At 42.4% G+C, this 19,824-nt stretch overlaps 1 protein-coding gene across 1 annotated transcript in view; it reads left to right on the forward strand.

Annotated features, from left to right (window-relative positions):
- The window catches only part of STPG2 (sperm tail PG-rich repeat containing 2), a 453,691-nt gene extending 450,635 nt beyond the window's left edge, over nt 1–3,056 (forward strand). Inside the window, exon 13 of the mRNA XM_061582947.1 lies at nt 2,904–3,056. Coding sequence (XP_061438931.1) covers nt 2,904–3,056 — 153 coding nt within the window. The remainder of the gene's footprint in view (nt 1–2,903) is intronic.
- The last annotated feature ends 16,768 nt before the right edge of the window (nt 3,057–19,824 follow it).

The raw sequence follows: 19,824 nt of genomic DNA on the forward strand, positions 1-19,824 counted from the left end.
TGGCTGTGGTTACCTTGCAGCCACAAAGTCCCTACTGATACTGCCTGAGCAGGGTGGAAGCTTATGCAGAAATATGAAATTTCCAGAAATTTTGAAGCTATGGGGGAAGGGGAGTTCTCTTTTTCTTGGAAGAAAATGGATGCTAGGGGCAGGGCCGGCTCCAGGAATACCGGGACCCTTGAAAAGTATCATTCTTTTTCAGGGTTTCCCCCATCTTTTTATTCTACAGCAGGCACATGTAGCCTCCGACCCAAATTTAAACCAAAGCTGTCCCTGGCCACATCCATACCAGGCCTTTATTTCACTTTAGAGAGTTTCTAGGAGACGTCTTGTTCCCTTCACAGAGCTTCAGTCATAGCGGCTGATTGTTAAACAACTCTGGCCACTGGAGCTCTGTCAGCAGAATAGGAGTCTCCTCTCAGCACCCTTCACAGACTACACTTTCCAGGATTCTTTGGGGGAAGCCATGACTGTCTAAAGTGGGAAGAGGCGAGGAGATTGCATGGGTAAGCACTGAGCAGAGGGGAAGCCCCTTTCCTTTCCAAAAGGAAAACATTGTGAACAGTATCATTGCTTTTCAGCATTTCCCTCACCTTTTTATTCTACAGCAGGCACATGTAGCCTCCCACCCAAATTTAAACCAAAGCTGTCCCTGGCCATATCCACACCAGACCTTTATTTCACCTTGGACAGTCATGGCTTCTCTCAAAGAATCCTGGGAAGTGTAGTTAGTTAAGGGTGCTGAGAGTTGCTAGGAGACGCCCTGTTCCCCTCACAGATGTTCAATCAGAGCAGCTGACCGTTAAACCAGTCTGGCCACTGGAGCTCTGTCAGGGAATAGGAGTCTCCTCTCAGCACCCTTCACAAACTACACTTTCCAGGATTCTCTGGAGGAAGCCATAACTGTCTCACGTGAAATCAAAGTGTGGTGTGTGTGTGGTCCCCTGATTAACCAAGCCAGCAGCTGTGAGTCTGGCTTTTAGAACACTGACAGTTGGTTCTTACTGAGCATGCCCAACACTATCATTGAGTTCAAGCCAAAATTTCTTAAATTAATTAAAAATCAGCCAGGCACTTTTTAAACTTTTAAACTGCAGAAGATGAATGTCAGAGTATGGGGCAAAGTCAGTAATAGGATTACAGGTACTCTGTGACCATGGCTGATTTTTAAAGATCAGTACTGGTGATCAAGCTGTCCTTCTGGGAAATGTGTCCACCATTACGGATTATCTGCATGAGGAGACCCTGGTAATCTTTTGAGCAATCCCAGGATTTCCCGGCACAGAGTTAAAAACACTGCCATAGAAGAATGGCTCCGGTTAGTTTTCGAACACAGTGCCCATTTCCCCACAATACTTTATTCCAGACTAAGGTTTATTTAATGTTTGAAATTTTAGGCCCGGACACTTGTGAAAAACAGGAATAAATTTCAGCCAACTTTATTGAATTGTATGAAGGAAATTAAAATATCCCACAACCCACAGTTTCAATAAAATCTGATGGAATGGATCGAGACAGTGACTTTGACTATCTTCCCTCCACAAACAGAAGGGCTCCTTCCATTCATGGATGGTGCTGTGATGCAGCATAAACTCCTGCTCTAATAACTGGATGCTTCTGTGAGCAAAAGACAATCCCCTCTTTCTTCGGCAGCCCCCTGCATCACTTCACACACTGTCCTGAGGGCCACACTCTCATGACCAGATTGGAAGGGCATAGGGGGCTGTAGGAAGGTGGGGGAAATGCTGAAAATCACCTCCTTCTTTTGTCCATGGGGGGGTCCAGTTAGCAGAGTTCCACTAAAGACATATGTGAATGCAATGTTTTGTTATAGAAGTCTAGTACAGCATTCCTGCTATTAGCAGTGCACATTTTGATGAAATCAGAGAAAGAGTTTAAAGTCAGTATGAACACAGAAATAAACCTTTGATCTTTCAGGGAAGACCTTTAAGCAAAAATGTGTTTCTCTGTAAACAGGTTGCTGTCAGTGGATTGTGAATTCAAGCAGAAAAACTATAATTCACTTCTGTTGCATAACATGTATTGTTGTAAGATTTATGTTTATTTCTTCTGAACATCTTGTGTTTGTGTGTAGCTATGTATTTTGACAATCTGAAAAGTAATAAGTGAAGGAGCAGGAGAGGAAGGGCAGGAGAATGAGAGGAGTTATCAATCAATTCAGGGGTTACTGTTTAATAGATTTCAGTCATATAGTATCAAAAGGTTGCTTGATATTTCCTTCCCCCCACCGCTGTTTTGCTACCTGATATTTTTCCACGACAGCCAAACCTGCCATTACAACTTATATCCTAAGTAGTTAGATAGGTATCAGAGTTGTGTAGTTGCCGTGTTTACACTTATTGCTAAAAATGTGTACTTACAGTAAAATAAAAGAGTCACTCTGTCACCACACCTAAGGGTGTTTGTCTTGGGTGCACAATCCCCCCTCAAATATTGTAGAAAACATATAATGTGTGAAGTGGCCCTTTGGCTCATCCATTCACCAAGATCATATTTGCTGCTACTTCATTCAGAAGAGAGAAGTTGAGTAGCGTTTGTAGGATCAGGTTGCTTGAGAGTACTGAAAATTTATGGTATTTTTATTATAATCTCTATTTTCAAATGTAAAGATTGATTTGTTATTGTGCAGCAGTAGGTCTGGGTTCCACAGCAATCTTATTCCAGGTCCCCCAAATCAAACTAGCTCTTAACAAATCCTCATATGAATCTTCATATTACTCCCAAGAAGAGCAGCCTAGAAATTGCTAAGAAAGCCTTCATAAACTTGCTTTCCTAGAAGCAATATCTTTTTCAAGCCATTTCTCAAATCATTTTACATTGTCTCTTAGTTGATCTGCAAAGTAAAAGCATAATATAATAATATATGCTTTTTATTTTCACAGCTGAGCCCACTTTTTAGAGATACAGTCCTGAAGAGAACATTCAATACAACCCTAAATAATCCGGTTGTGATTCAAGTGGACAATTCCATTTACAAACCTCTGGCAGACAAAGACCTTTACTGTGTGTCTAATGAACTAATCTTGAAAAAGTGAGTATGGCAATCTCAGCCTCCCTGCTTCCATGTTTGCTAAGAAATGTAAATACGGAATTTACAGACATATTTTGCTGTAAAATTCTGTGCTCTGGACTAAAGCAAACAATTTTCATTTAAAGAGTTTATTTCTTAAGATTACTATCTAAAAATTAGATGGCAGACTTTTCCATAAATCATCTCCTTCAACTAAAAGCCAAGCCATGTAAAGTCTTCTAATGCAAGAGCTGGACTATATTTTACTTAGTAGTCATAAACACAAAATTCTGGGATCATTGGATGGACAAAATCAGACAGAATTATTACTATGAGAATCAAAGTTAAAGACATCTGTACAGAGCTTTTCAGGGGATGGACTAATTTTGGGCATCTAATCCTTTCAGTCAAAATGCATCAGGTCTTCAGGCCACGCTAGCCCCTTACCACTGTCATTCAGGTACAATAAGAAAAAGGATTGTGTGACGTGATGAATGGGAATGTTCCCCTTCATCTGCTTTAAGCAGGAGCAATGGAGAAAACCTAATTAATTGCACTATCCTTTCCCTCCCTCTTTCCATACAGGCAAAATGGAGACTAATAAGTGAGTCCCGTTGAAGGTTGCTGTGTAAAGCAATGTCTTCAGTGTGATGAGGTCCTCCTATCAACTGCTCAAGTGAAAATTTGTCTTACATATCTTCAGAGATATGAAAACTGCCCTTGCAATATATTTTTCTTCTTTGGGAAGCTCTCTTCCAGTGCTTTCCCCTACATTACTAGTATTGCTGCTTTTACACCATAACCATTAATAAAGTTATTTTGCAAACAAATGGCTCTGTTCCCTACCCGAGTTCTTAACTTTGTTCTTTGCAAGTTAGCATGTAATTGTTTAGGACACACAAGGTTTTGGATGAGTGTGCAAAACCCAGAATATGCTAATGATACTTACCAATGCAGTATATATATGTAAGCCCTGAGCAACCAGTCAACAGAAGTGGCAAACACAATGGCTTTTGCAACATTATAAATAGTTCTAAATTCATATAGATCACAGAAACACCCAGAAGAAATACAAGTATACACATGAGCGTCTGCTATTAAAAAGTGGGTTGTATCCTATTGAGTTATACGATTAATAGACTCATTAAAATTAATGGAGCTAAGTTAGTCATGTTCATAATTTCAATGGAGCTTTTCTGAGTAGGACTAATATTGGATACAACCCTTTGTGTCTGGGTTTGCATCTTTGCTTTCAATCTCTCTTGTTAGAGGTCTGTAAACATCTTTTTAAACATTTCAAAAATGTCCTAAGTTGTGCAGTGTTTCTAAGACCCAGCTCTGTGAGAACTGAAGTAGTGAAAAATGTGCTTAACAAGTTGCATCTGTAATAAAAGATCAGGTTTCTAAATTGACCATAGCTCCTACACAAGGAGACAAGATGCCCTGCTGCAGATGTTCACCTCCAAAGTGTGGAGGGCTGCAAGATCAGCAACAGTGATGAGACAAAGGGATGGAGCTAAGAAGTGAGTCTCCATTCTTTCCCTTCAAGTGATGGCGAACACATGAGTTTAAATGCCTGGACAGGGCTTTTGAGCAGTACCCCCCTATTCTTCCCCCATCACACAGTGGTTAATTATGTGAGCAGGAACACTTGCATAGGGCTAAAATCAGCATGTGCATTGATCCTCCACTTGGGGGTAGTGGAGTAGCCGATCCAAATTCATCCAATACAAGTGAAAAACAGTTTAGGGCTGTCTAAAAGAAGCAATATGTTTGTTCAAAACGTGAATCCCAATTTTTGAGTTAAGGCTTTGTTTTTAAGAAGACAGTACTAAAACCATCTGATGACTAGATGACACCATACCTTTGACCTAAATGGATATAGGGACATAGGAAACTGTCTTATACTGAGTCAGACTATTTAGGTCTATTTAGTATTCCCTACACTGACTGGCAGTGGCTCTCCAAAGTTTCAGGAAGGAGTTTTTCCCCACCCTTACCTGGAGATGCTGAAGACTGAACCTGAGACCTTCTGCATTCAAACTGTGCCACTGAAATGCAGCCATATGCACATTTTTTATCTCACATACTTTCCAAATTTATCCCCAACCCTACTTACATAACATAAAATGTTGGCCTTCTCAGCCCTTCTACATAGTCTCACTCCTCCAATTTGCAGTGTCAAAACTAATCTCTGTGCCACTTTTCTTAAGAGATAAAAACTCCTTACCACAGGAGACTGATCCACAATCTTTTGAAGTTGGATCTTTCTCTGGCTTAGTTTAATGATGACTAAAGTCTAATATTTAAACAGGCTATCAATGGCCATAGGAACCAGCATCATTCAAGAAGAAACTGGAAAATGTGCATAATTTGTACTCTGGAGTGTAGGCTCAAATCTAATTTTATGTGGGTGGTATGTGGATGCAAAGTGCTGGTCTTAGCAAAACACTAAAAGCTAACTACCAATTAAAAAGCATTCTGCAATATATCATTGCTATATTCAGCAATAAAGTGTCTTAAATTCACTGTAACCATTGATAACTTCTTTTATCATACCCTAATAAAGACTGTGCAGAGCTACTAGATCACATCCTATTATGGAGTCATTTGCAGCAATATTAGCTGTGTGGTATACAGTGAGCAGCATGATTCATAGCCACCTTCATTCAGCTCACACTTTTAAAATGGAAACAGAAATTTGCAGCTGGTGAAATGTCTTTAAGCCTCCTACTTTATCAAACATTTCAGAAAAGAGCCAAAGCAAAAGAACACATAGAGTGCCTCTTTTTCTTTTATTTGCCACTGTGAATAGGGTTATCTAAGGAAAGTAAGCAAAATGCAGTAGAGCGCAATCCTTTTTAATTGCTAAAAATGCTCAAGGTTTTCAGAATAAAGAATGAGTACAATCCACCCAGAACTTATTCTGTACAATCTTCACCAAAACAGATATGACTTTCTCATGAAAGTATATTTGTGCTCTCCACAGGAAAACCAGAGATAATGTTATGATCCTGACTATCCCCCACTTCCTTTGTTCTGGTTGTCTGTGAAGATCTGCTTTTATTTTACCCTCAGTTGAATTTTACCTGGATGTGACAAACACATTAGTTGCCAGAGGCTATCATGAAATGATTGGATTAATTTGTTTTCCAGAGAGCCACTCAAACGATGCAGTAGTAACTAATGGCATAAGCCTATGGATATTAACTCATAAGTAAGTTCCATTCTCTTCAGTGGAGCTTACACCCTAGAAAGTGTGTTTAGGATTGCAGCCTAAGTCTCCCTAAGTCAATATCTCTCTCCAACACTATGAAGAGTAGATCCTCTCCACCACTACCACCAAATGGGTTGTTTCCTACCATTGCTTTGAAATCTCTATGCCTTTCTGTGGGAAGGGAAGAGCCCTTAACTTATGTTTCTAAGGATGCAAGCCTGGGAGTAAGTCCCATTGAACCCAATGGAGCTTACTTCTGAGTAGATATGTATTGGATTGCACTGTAAGCAAGCAACCAGAATCTTAGCAGCAAGGGGGTGGCATCCTCATTTTTCTGTTTTTGAACAATGCTGTAGCATTTGGATGACTACCATAGGTAAACAAGATGCTGACCTCAAGTGGATTTCAATGGACATTTTTATATTTTCATGCTCATCCTTGCGTGAATGGTTGGCTTACTATATGGCAATGGAGACAGGTCAATTATAGCAAATGGGGCACTACCCCACCAACCTCAGTCTGCTCTCAGCCATCTCCGCCTACCTTACCACTGACCTGGGGAATGGCAGGGTTGCAGGAGGATGGGGCAAATTAATTGGCTCGCCTGTCATTGGTCCTGGCTCTGCTTATCATTGACTCTGGCTCCACTACTGTTTGCCCCTCTGCCTTCTGTGCTACCAGCCCAAACAGGCACCAGCCACCACTCCTACATGGGTAGTCAGAAGAGTCACCTAGAATTTTGTTCCCTCTCACAAACAATTAGTCGACATGATCTGATTGGGTTAGGGGTAAGAGCTTTGATTCCCATGGGTCTATGGTGAAATCCTACATCTACAGAGGTTTGTTTCTTTCATATGAATTTATTGCTATTTATCATAATTATTATTTATTAAATGTATATCTTGCCCTTCCTCCCAAAGGAGCCCAGAGTGGCAAGCAAAACAGTTTAACAACAGCAGCAAAAGCATCCTAAAAACAATTATAATAATTACAGTTAAAATATTCTAAAAAACAGTTGCAGATAAAAACATTATTCGGTCCCATGATATCCGGGTTGCCAGGAACAGATGCTTGATACTGAAGAAGGTGCTTTTTTAGGTGGTTTGCTCCCAAGCCAATTAGGGCTTTATATGCTAGTACTAACACCTTGAATTGGGCCCGGCAGCTCACTGGCAGCCAGTGCAGTGCTTTCAGGACCAGTGACACATGGTCACATTGGGCTATTCCACCTACCAATCTAGCAGCCACTTTCTGCACTAGCTGCAGCCTCTAGGCCATCTTCAAGGGCAGCCTCACATAGAGCATATTACAGTAGTCCACATGGCAAGTCATTAACGTGCTATTTGCAACATTTAAAGTATAAACCGTGTAATCTAAATACTTTTTTCATCAGGCTTAACATTCTTCAGTATGTCCAATAGCTAGAATGTAATAGAATCTACATACATATATACACACATGAATTCATTCTCTCTCCTGCCCTTCAAATTGGAGGCACTCTAGTCATAAAAACCACAGTAAGAAAGATGGTGCAACTACAGGGAATGGTGCCAACATCCTATTTATTTCAATAATAGTTGGTGTCATTGCATAAAATGGTGAGAAAATTAACTACTGTGCATAATTAGCAACTAAACCTTCCACAACTCAGTTATTTAACTTCTTCCACACTAAGCACACATTTTGAAAACTGACACAAAAGCTACATTTACACATTCCTTCCAGGGTTGCAATTATGAATTATAGCAGGTAGCACATCACAGCATTTACTGCACCAACAAGCATTTTTTAAAAACATTTAAACTTGCCCTTGAGTATAAGCCTAAGCCAACCCTTTTTACTTCAGTCATATATTTGAACAATGCAAGTGACAACTTCAAACTGTTTGCTGTACAAGGTTTAATTTGTGAAAGCCATGCGAATCCTCCAATTTTGGTGACTGGTGATTAAAATAATGTAACACTTGCTTTTCTCCATCTCGAATACATTTAGTTCTTGTGGAGAAATCACCCTTTGCTGAGACAGGTTTGTTTTATATACAGTGTATAAGAGTTTACTGTGTATGTGGGGTTATGTGAAGGTTATGTTACAAATGCTAAGTATCTATTGGTGGATGGCAGTGGACTGTTGCTAACATTACATGAGACGGGCTTGGGGGAAGCGAGGTTCTTTTTAACCTGTGTTGTAAGATTTCATTTCTGATTGGCTAGCTGGGTAGAAGTTCTGGGTCACTCACTGGACAGTAGACTGTTGAGGGGAGAGAATTATACACCACTCAAAACTGGTTGGTTGAAGGGTAGGCTGACTCAGCCATTGTTGAGGGAAGAGGCTGCTGACCAGAAGGGGGCAGAAATCAAGGCAGAAGACTATTGAAGAAGCTAGGAAAAGCCTGAAGGTATAGTCTGCCCTAAATACAGCTAAATCACTGGCTTAAGCTGAAGATTTGGAGAGAGGCCATCAAAGCACTATGAGCAGCGAGAGAAAATTCATGAAGGAGGTTCTGGAGCAAACCAGATAGAGAACTGCATGCAAGGCTGGGTTATAGAAAACCTGCAGAAGTCCTTTGGACCTGGTGTGAGATTGACTGAAGAGGAGCGACTAAGGGCAGATAAGGAGAACAGCTGCAGCACTAGGGGACTGAAGAAGACCTGCCCTGGGAGTGAGTAACTGAGCATCCGGGTGCTTGCTGCTTGCTCCTTTGGGTTGCTGTCTCTCAAGACAGCTGAAGTCCCTGGTAAGTGCTGCAAGGACTGGGATACCCTGCCTGACCCTTGCTCCAGAGAGAAGCTGCAGTTAATCTTGCAGCCTCTTGCAACAGCTGCATAAAAGGAGGCATAAAAGCCCAGCTGCCCTTGGGCGGTGGGTCTGCTGCCAGTGGGGTCGTCACCGAAGGGGGTTGCCCCTTATGGAGCCCCTTAGGGAGTCCCAAGGGCGAGGGCGCTTCCCCCCTTCTATTACCTTTTTATTTAAATTTGTTTTCTGTTAAACCAATCTAGAGGAGATTGGTGGTGGGGAGGGCGTGTGGTGCACGTGTAGTTCCTGCACAGGGTGAGAGCCTATGCAGTGAACTGAATGGTAGGAGAAAGTCGCCAGATGCCTTCAGAGTGAGAGTCTGTAACCGGCAGAAGGCTGGCCCTCCCTCGGTGTGAGACAGGAGGGGGAGTAGATGGGCCATGTGAGAAAAAGTTTGAATGGGTATGACTGTTCCCAATCCTCACAGAGGCTTACTGCCAGCAGGTTTTGTTGTTGGGCTTGTGTTGGGCCCATATCAGGTGGAACAGTGAGGCGTGTCAGGCTCTTGACATGGTTGCCCCTGAGCGCCCTCTCCGGCATTGTGGAGCCCGGTTTGCACCTTGGTACACCAGTGAGCTAAGGGCAATGAAGCAGGCTGGATGACGGCTAGAGCACAAGTGATGAAAGACGTGCTGTGAGGTTGATCGGGCATGAGTAAAACATCATAACCATGCCTACTGTGTGGTGGTGAGGGTGGCGAAGAAGGCCCACTTCTCTGCCTCCATCGCATTCTCAAATAGCCATTCAGTGGAGCTTTTCCATATTGTCAGGGTTCTGTTGACATCAACTCCAGGAAATGGAGTTTTAGACCCTTTGGAGGCCCACTGTGAATTGTTTGCAAGGCACTTTGAGGGTAAAGTTGCTCGCCTCCGTAGCAGTCTTGATGCCCCCTCCACATCTACTGTAGTCCCCAATGAGGTGTCCAGTGCAACTTTTTGGGAACGGTTTCAGTTCATGCGGCCTGATGACATGGACAAGGTGCTTGCGATGATGCGGCCAGCAACGTGTCCTCTCGACCCTTGCCCTTCTTGGCTTATTAAAGCTTGCTGAGGGGGTCTGACCAAGTGGATCCAGGGTGTGGTCAACACATCATTGCGGGAGGGAGTGGTTCCAGCCGCCTTGAAAGAGACGGTGATCCGACCACTCCTGATAAAGCCCACCCTGGACCCACTGGTTTGTGACAACTACTGACTGGTTGCAAATACCCCCTTTTTAGGGAAGGTGATTGAGAGGGTTGTGGCGCAGCAATTGCAAATACTCTTGGATGAAACGATTATCTTGACCCATCCCAGTCTGGGTTCAGGCCTGGTTATGGGACTGAATCGGCCTTGGTCTCCCTGATGGATGACCTTTATCGGGAGAAGGATGGGGAGTGCGACCCTGTCATTCTTACTCGATCTCTCAGCGGCTTTTGATACCATTGACCATGATATCCTTCTAGACTGACTTGGTGAGATGGGTATTGGAGGCACTGTTTTACAGTAGTTCTGATTCTATCTCCAGGGTCGCTCTCAGAGAATAGCATTGGGTGACTGTCTTTCGGCCCCCTGGCAGTTGTGCTATGGGGTGCTGCAGGGTACCATCTTGTTCCCCATGGTATTTAACATCTATATGAAGCCCTTGGGAGTAGTCATCAGGAGCTTTGGGGCGAGGTGTCAGCAGTATGCTGATGATACCCAGCTCTGTTTCTCTGTAACATCTGAATCAGGAGAGGCCATGCAAGCCCTGGACTGCTGCCTGGACTCGGTGGTGGGCTGGATGAGGGCCAATAAACTGAGTCTGAATCCTGGCAAGACAGAGGCATTGTGGGTTGGTGGTTCCCGAGTTCGGATAATTGGTCAGTTGCCTGCTTTGGATGGGGTCATACTCCCTCTGAAGGAGCAGGTCTTTGTTGCTAGAGGTCCAGGTGACCTCCGTGGCTAGGAGTGCCTTTTACCAGCTTCGGCTGATAAGACAGCTGTGGCTGATTATGGACTGGGATAGCTTGACCACTGTTGTCCATGCACTGGTAACCTCCAGGTTGGATTACTGTAATGTGCTCTATGTGGGGCTGTCCTTGAGGTTGGTCCGGAAGCTGCAGCTGGTGCAAAATATGGTGGCGAGACTGATCACTGGGGCAGGGTATCGCCAACATGTCACCCCGCTGCTGAAAGAATTGCACTGGTTGCCCATTTGCTACCGGGCCAAGTTCAAGATTCTAGTTTTGGTGTACAAAGCCCTATACAACTTGGGACCAGGATACCTGAAAGACCGTCTTTTCCCTTATATACCCAGTCGATCACTGTGCTCTGCAGGTGAGGGCCTCCTGCAGATACCATCTTATCAGGAGGTTCATTCTGCACAATATAGGAAACAGACCTTTAGTGTGGTGGCACCTACCCTGTGGAATTCCCTCCCCTTAAATGTTAGGCAGGCGCCATCCCTGCTATCTTTTCGGTGCCTTTTGAAGACTTTCCTCTTTCAACAAGCCTTTGAAGTTGAGACCTATCCCAGTGTGTCTGTGTTAGAATTGCTTGTTACTATGGGTTTTTTAAATAATGTTTTTAACCTTTTTTTAAAAGATGTTTTTAAAGCTTTTTAAAAAAATGTTTTTAATGTTGTTTTGTTTTAATGTATTTTAAGGTCTGTTTTTATGATGTTTTAAAGTGTTTTTAGCACCTCTGTTTGCCGCCCTGGGCTCCTGCTGGAAGGAAGGGTGGGATATAAATCAAATAATAAATAAACAAATATATAAATAAGCTTGATAGCGGGAGGAACAAATCTTTACAAGCCAGTCCTGTCTAAGCTTCCGTATTTACAAGCATTTCCCATTTTAAGTAACACTAACCTTATAAGAGCAAATCATAAAAGTTCTTAAAGAGTGACCAATTTAAGTATAATATTTACTTTTACCTTTATAGTTAAAAATAAAAAATACTTTTATTTGTTAGTCTAGCTGGTTTTTATACCACACCTAAAGTATCACAGCTACTGGGTGATAGAGCTTTGGTAAACAGCAGACATAGTAAAGATATGTGGTGACAGAGGTTAGAAGGATTTGAAATATAAGCACATTGGTGGGTTGGGAGTAAAATAGGAACCCCTCCACCCAGTTGATGAATTAGCAATGATAAACAGAAGCTGATTCTCTACATATTTAGTGGTGGTCTGGTGGCCTCAGGAGAAGCAGTCCTGGTCAAAAGGATTTCTCCACAATTCTTTAAGGATGCAATCCCATTACACTCAACTAGGAGTAAGACCTATTGGCCTCACTTACATTTACTTCTACACATACTGTACATAGGATTGTGATGCAAAACATTCACTTTGTTGGACATTTGCTAAATTTACTACAAAGCTGGAATTTGTGAAATAGTGTAAGCATGATATTCTGATTAGCAAGCTAGCTAAATGTGGGCTGGATGGAACAACTATCAGGTGGATCCACAGCTGGCCACAGAATTGTACTCAAAGTGTGCTTATCTATGGTTCCTTCTCAAACTGGGGGGACATAACAAGCGGGGTACAGCAGGGCTCAGTCCTGGGCCCAGTGCTTTTCAACATTTTTATTAATGACTTGGATGAGGAGCTGTAGGGAATGCTTATCAAATTTGCAGATGATACAAAATTGGGAGGGATAGGTAATACCCTGGAGAACAGAAACAAAATTCAAAGGCATATTGATAGGCTGGAGCATTGGGCTGAAAAGAACAGAATGAAATGTTCTACACCTAGGAAAAATAAACCAATGTACAGTTATAAGATGGGGGATACTTGGTTCAGCAGTACTACATGCAAGAAGGATCTTGGAATTGTTGTTGAATATGAGCCAGCAGTGTGATGTGGCTGCAAAAAAAACACAAATGCTATATTAGGCTGCATTATTGTGTGAAGTACTAGTTCCCCTCTATTCAGCACTGGTTAGGCCTCATCTTCAGTACTGCATCCAGTTCTGGACACCACACTTTAAGAAGGATGCAGAGAATTTGGAACAGGTTGAGAGGAAGACAACAAGGATGTTCAGGAGAGTAGAAACAAAGCCCTATGAGGTCAGACTGAAAGAACTGGGCATGTTTAACCTTGAGATGAGAAGACTGAGGGGAGATATGATAGCACTCTTCATGTACTTGAAAAGTTGTCACAGAGTGCAGGACACAAAATAATGGGCTCAAGTTACAGGAAGCCAGATTTCGGCTGAACATCAGGGAAACCTTCCTAATTGGTAGAGTGGTACAACAATGGAACCAATTACCTAGGAAGGTGGTGGACCCTCTAACACTGGAGGCATTCAAGAGCAGGGCCGGTTCTAAAGAGCAGCCAGGTGAGGCACTGGCCTGAGGGCCCTTGGAGCTACAGAGGCCCCTGAGGGGCCCCTCCGCTCCCTTTCCATGATCCGTGGCAGGAGCCATGGATTGCAGGACAGGAAGAGCTTCTGAGCCACCCACCATCCCCCCGCTTCACCTACCTTTCTCTCTGCTGTTTTTTGCAGTGCGCACAGGGTTGCCATCAATCAAGATGGCGGCTGAGGTTTCTGTAAGGGGCTGAAGCCTCTGCCGCCATCTTGGTTGATGGCAGCAGTGCGCCCATGTGTGTGCCATCAACGAAGATGGCATCAGAGGCTTCAGCCCCTTACAGAAACCTTGGCCGCCATCTTGATTGATGGCAACCCTGTGTGCGCAGCCACAAAAAACAGCAGAGAAAGGTAGGTGAAGTGGGATAGTGGGGTGATGGCGGACAGCTCGGAAGCTCCTGTCCTGCGATCCATGCTCCTGGCGCGGATCGCAGAAGGGGAGCAGAGGGGCCTGGGGCAGGCTGGTCCCCAAGGGCTCCGGCATGCCTGGAGCCGGCCCTGTTCAAGAGGCAACTGGACAGCCACTTGTCAGGTATGCTTTAATTTGGACTCCTGCATTGTGGTGTAGTGGTTAAGGTGATGGACTACGACCTGGGATACCAGGGTTGAATCCCCATACAGCCATGAAGCTCACCTGGTGACCTTGGGCCAGTCACTGCCTCTCAGCCTCAGCCTCAATGCTTACCCTGAAAACCTATTCATAGGGTCATCGTAAGTTGGAATTGACTTGAAGGCAGTCCACTGAGCAGGGGGTTGGACTCGACCTTACAGGCCCCTTCCAACTCTTCTATTCTATGATTCTATGTTAGTTATAGCCCTTGAAGCTTTAGGTATCCTGTTCAGATGTGATATTAATTGCACGCTTGTTCTTTCTTTAGGGAAAAAAAAAGCAATTGGATTTTTTTTGTGGGGGGGGCAATCCTCATCAGGGATCCAAAGTCTAAATTTTAATAAAAAATGAGCCTGCCGGGGCCAATCACATGACTATCATCAATCTAGTTTTTCCTGAATGTCAAGCCATTTCCAGTCTACTTGAATTGCTATGTCTAGGGAAGTCAACACAATTGGATATAATGGTAGTCACACCACTATCAATCTAGTGAAGTTCCATCCCATCTTAATTGCAACTGCAAGACCAAATTAAAAAAAATACTTCTTCATTCAATATACATTCAACTTATGGAATTGATGTTGTGGTGCCTATGAGCTCAAGTGTTTTAAAATGATAAATCTGTCATTAATGCAACTAGTTGTGGCAGTCAAAAGTGTAACCACCATGCTCAATAGGCCTCAAAAGTTAGATCGAAACAATAGAGGGTGGATATATTGCCATCATTGCCTTTTTGCAGATTTCCCTAAGGCATCTTTTTGGACGCTATCTCTATAGTTAGAAAGCTGAACCAGATGGTCCATTGTTGTGACATGACATGACAGTTCTTGATTTCTTGTGTACAATGAGTACTGCCGCCATGACCCCTCCCCATTCGTACCACTTCCTATTTAGGGCTACAGAGTTGCATCCAACAAAGACATTGCACAAGTGGAACAACTTCCGCTTGCACAACAGACCTTCCCCTATCTTCCTCCCCCCTGGGGTCTCCCAGATATGCTTGGAGGGTTGGGGGGGAACCCAGAGCAGATTTGGGTGGGTGCAGAGGACACACAAAGGGGGGATAGGAGAGGGAGAGGAAATTTCATTATATGAGCGGAAGTTCTGCTTATGCAATGACTTTGCTGGATTCAACCTACAGTGTGGCTGATAACTGAATTTATGTGGCCTCTCTCTAGAGGGCTTACAATCTATCATGGATGAAATGGGGTGGAGGGGAAAGTTCAGGGATTGACCAATAAATATTAGAGATAGGAAGACTTCAACAGACATGCCATGTGATGGGGATCAGTGGCTTAACAGTGTGATTAGTTTGTGAATCAAAGATGTTTTGTACCTGGACCAGGATAACCTGGCCTCCATTGTCCATGCTCTGGTGACTTCTTTTCTGAACTATTTCCTTGCTGTATGTGGGGCTGCCCTTGAAGACATTCTGGAGGTTGCAGCTAGTGCAGAATGTGGCTGCTAGGTTGGTAAGTGGGGCAGTATGATGGAACCATGTGTCACTGGTTCTGAAAGCACACTGACCACCAGTGAGCTACCAGGCCCAATTCATGCTGTTTAAAGCCCTAAATGGGTTGGGGATCCAAGTATCTAAAAGAGCACTTTCCCCAGTATCAACCATCTTGGACCCTATATAAGAACATAAGAGGAGCCTGCTGGATCAGGCCAATGGCCCATCTAGTCCAACATCCTGTTCTCACAGTGGCCAACCAGTTGCCCATGGAAAACCTGCAAGCAGGACCTGAGTGCAAAGAGCACTCTCCCCTCCCACGGTTGCCAGCAACTGTTGTTATACGATTAGCAGGTGAAGCCTTGGTGGTGGTGGCACCACCCGAATACAGCCTGGTTGGCACTTACCCATGACAGGGCTTTTTCAGTAGTGGCTCCCTGTTTGTGGAATGACCTCCCCAGTGAGATGCATCTGTCTCCATCACTATTAACTTTCAGGAGGAATTTGTAAACATTCCTGTTTATTAAGGAATTTGATGGTTGAAGGGGACTGTTCCTGGCAATCCAAAGATCACTGATCAAAGAACGTTTTTAACTGTGTTTTAGAATATTTTAAATTGTGTTTTACAACATTTAATGATGTTTTAATTGTAATTGTGTTTTGGAGTCTTTCAACTGTTTTTAGTATGTTTTTCTCTTTTTGTTAATTTGTTTTGTTTATGTTTGCCACCCTGGGCAATAAATAAAAATAGGTTCATCACCAGCTACAATAAAATGTGTCACATGCCAGGAAGACAGTCAAAATGGAAAGAAAAATGAATGAAAAAAGACGTGGGCTGCAACCCTTATATACAAGTAAACTTACTTTCCTAGGACTTAAGCACTGATAATTAGGTGCAGAGTTATAGTTTTGCAGTCAGCTAAGGGAGAATCCAAGGATGTCTTTCTTGGAGAATAACCATCACTCTGGCCTTGCTCTCTAGTTACAACTTTGCTTCAATTTTTATATAGGTTTTCAACAGCTCTTTTCTGGTTCCATGGTGTTTGAAATTTGGCCAGTCTACAGACATTAGCTTGTTAGCATTTGTCCTGATTTTCTGCTCAGAGTGACAGAAAGCCTGAGTGGTTGTTTTAAAAGTAATCCCTAATCACTTATCTTTGCCTTCTAGGTACTCGAGTGTTGCTGAGCAAGCATGCAGCCAGGATATGTAAAACATATTCATTATAAATACAGCCCACAAATTAATTCTGACCTTATGATTTACTGTAGAAGGGTTGGTGGGTGGGAGGAGTGAATTTTCAATCAAGGAGTTGCATGCCATAATCCTTTCATAAATAAAATTTGAGCTAATAAGTCTTACATGCACTTGGAAATTGCCCCTATCTAATGCCTCACACTAGCATTAGGCCAAAATGTACCTCAGTATGAAAGAGAATAACATTTGTGTCACTTTTCATTACCTGAATGAATTGTGCCTGAAGATTAGAGACTCCGTCCCTTGCATATTATTTTTGAAGTCCAGGAAAGTTGAATTTCCTTGTGAATATAAATGAACGATTTTTTAAAAAATAATTGTGTATTGATTTGATGATTTTATAGTTATCTTTAACATCATTTATTGTTTTTCACACTGTTTGCATTTGTATTTATTACAAATAATAAAGATGGCCTTGGGCATCTTTTGTGGAATGTCAGGGTACAAATATTTTAAAGCAATAAAATTGTCCAATATGGTGGCAGCCACCAAAGAAATAACTTTGGGTTACATTCAATGAACTTTTGCTCAGAGTAAACCCATTGAAATTCATGTCCATGACTAAACTAACTTAGGTCCATTAATTGCAATGGGTCTACTCTGAGTAAAAGTTTATTGACTGCAACCCATTGGAATGGGTAACCAGTGCTGATATTCATGACCATGTATACTGAAGTAAAAAAAAGGGAGACTTTTTCCATTGTTGAAAAATTTATGTGATCAGTTTGTTGTAAGTCTAATTATTTTAAGAATCAAATATCAGATATTGAAACATCACTGAATATGAAATACTCCTTTTCTGAATGATTCTTTTTCTTTAAAGTAATTTCACATAGAATCATAGAATAGTAGAGTTGGAAGGGGCCTACAAGGCCATCAAGTCCAACATACTTGAGATCTGATTGTTCCCAAGACACACATTAATTTTTTGTTTTGCTTTTATTTTGAGAGCACAAAAGAAAATGCCATGTTTTATATTACTTAAATGCTTTGAATGTTGTGTTATAATTGTTCTGTATTTGTCCTTCAGTGTCTGATTATCGTCAGGAAGGCTGGTCCAAGCACTAGCAAAGGGTCTCCCCACAGTTAAAGAACTTGCAAGTACATATCTGGAGCCCAAGGGACAACAGGTAGTCAGGTAGGCAGCTAGCAGTTAGTCTGGCAATATAGAAGGATGGACTGCAGACCTCTCTCAGACACAAGGTGTTCAGAAGACAGGAGCGGAGCAAGTCTTGGAGCTTTATAGCAGGCTGTGACATGGGACTGGCTCATTCAGATCACCTAATTTCTGGTCTGTGATGCTAGTATCTTGACTACGGTTGAACTATGTACGTATGTTCTAAGTGATCCTGGTGATGTAGGAAGGAGGGAATTATTCACCAGATTCCAGCTTTGAAGCCTGCTGTGTCTCACAGTTGTCTTTCAGACACTGAACTTTTGCATGTACAGATTTTCATTAAATGATCTGCACTGGTGAAATTCATTTTCAATATGCGTCCATGTGTTCAACATGACCTGGCAGATCATGGCTTCGTTTAGTTTGAAAGGTGGGATGAATTCAGACATGTTGAATACTTGTGGTCCATAATTGGTTTAACTTATAAATCTACTAAAAAAAATCTTCAGTGTGCCTTCAATGTGTACGAAAGGATAATGAAGATCAGCACTCACTGTTGATCCCTAACAATATGTAATAAGAAAAGTGGTGCCTTTTATTTGACCAGCTTCCACTGATGAGCTCACAAGTTTTTTAGCTTCACAAGCAACAAGCTACCCCTCTATTAACAAGCAATGCAAACACCTGTATCTCTCTTGGTGTATGTTTTATAAGGAAAAACTCACAACACTGAAGGCACATGAGGCCAGCTCCCTGCTGAAGATAAGCAGGGTCAGGTCTGGTCAGTGCCTGGATGGGAGACCGCCTGGGAACCATATGTAAGCCACCTTGGGTTTCTATCATTACTAGAAAGGCAGGGTATAAATTAATCAATTAAATAAATAATACAACAAAACACTTCATTCGTTGGCAATGGAAAACTAGCAATTCAGTCAAATACTGTTCTTGATCAAAATCCCAAAGTTCTTTATGTACTGTAACTGCTTTGCAGTATTGCATTTTAGGAATTTGCTCTAATCCAAATATCAATAAGGACCTAAAACTGGTCTTAAGCATTTCATGATTATGTATATTAATGAATCTTAACAATCTATTGAGGATAAATTTGGATGGGTCCAGCAAGGGGAAGGGGGAAAAATGCCTGTTATGAAGATGATGGTCAGGAACATGAAAAAGTAAGATGTGTTCTCCCACCCAGCACATTTATTTCATAGTCTGAATTTTCAGTCCTATTGTGTCCATCCCAGCATCCTCCAAAATGGTGTTTCCTGCTTCTTCCCTTTAAACAGCTTTTTTTAAAAAAATTAAATGCAAGCCATTTTGAATACAAGCATAATTGCCCCCTGTCATTATGGCACATTAGAACTGAATGATTATGGTATTTATGTCATGTTGGGGCAAATTTCGCATATACAGGTGTCATCCATTGCATTCATGGGAGCAATATAATATATGAGGTGGCAATTACCATTTAACCACTTACTACTTACGAGACTCTTGCAGTTGGTTCAAGCCTTTAAGAACATAATGAAACCAGCAAGACACTCTCTTTTTGGGGAATGCACAAGATTGAAGGTTCTTATATTCTCCCCTTTATGTCCTGCCCGAACCAGTTGAAGACAGATGCAGACATGTGGGTGTACTTTTTAAAGTAGATTTATGGAAAGTTTCAGTTCACAGCTCTTCATGAATCAGCTTTCAGGTTACACAGGATTCAGCATCATTACTGGGAATAGCTAGGCACTACTACACTGCATTAAGATGTTGTCACAGCAATTAGACACGCCTCCTTACCAGCCTTAAGTATAGATGGGTGGGCTCCCTATTTGCATGAGGAAAGTGTCACTTTGGGGAGCGTGCATGCAAATGCTTCTCCTCAGAGGGACAATGGGGACCCTATAAGCCTGCTGGGAAGCCTGCCGGGGCCACAGCTACCATGTCCAAGGTGAGGGTGGCTGGACCACCTCATCAACATCTTCCTCAGGAGGGGGGCTGTGTGGCAGTGGTGGCATGAGTGA

The sequence above is a fragment of the Rhineura floridana genome, chromosome 9 (genome assembly GCF_030035675.1).
Source record: "Rhineura floridana isolate rRhiFlo1 chromosome 9, rRhiFlo1.hap2, whole genome shotgun sequence".
In the NCBI taxonomy this organism is placed as follows: Eukaryota; Metazoa; Chordata; class Lepidosauria; order Squamata; family Rhineuridae; genus Rhineura; species Rhineura floridana.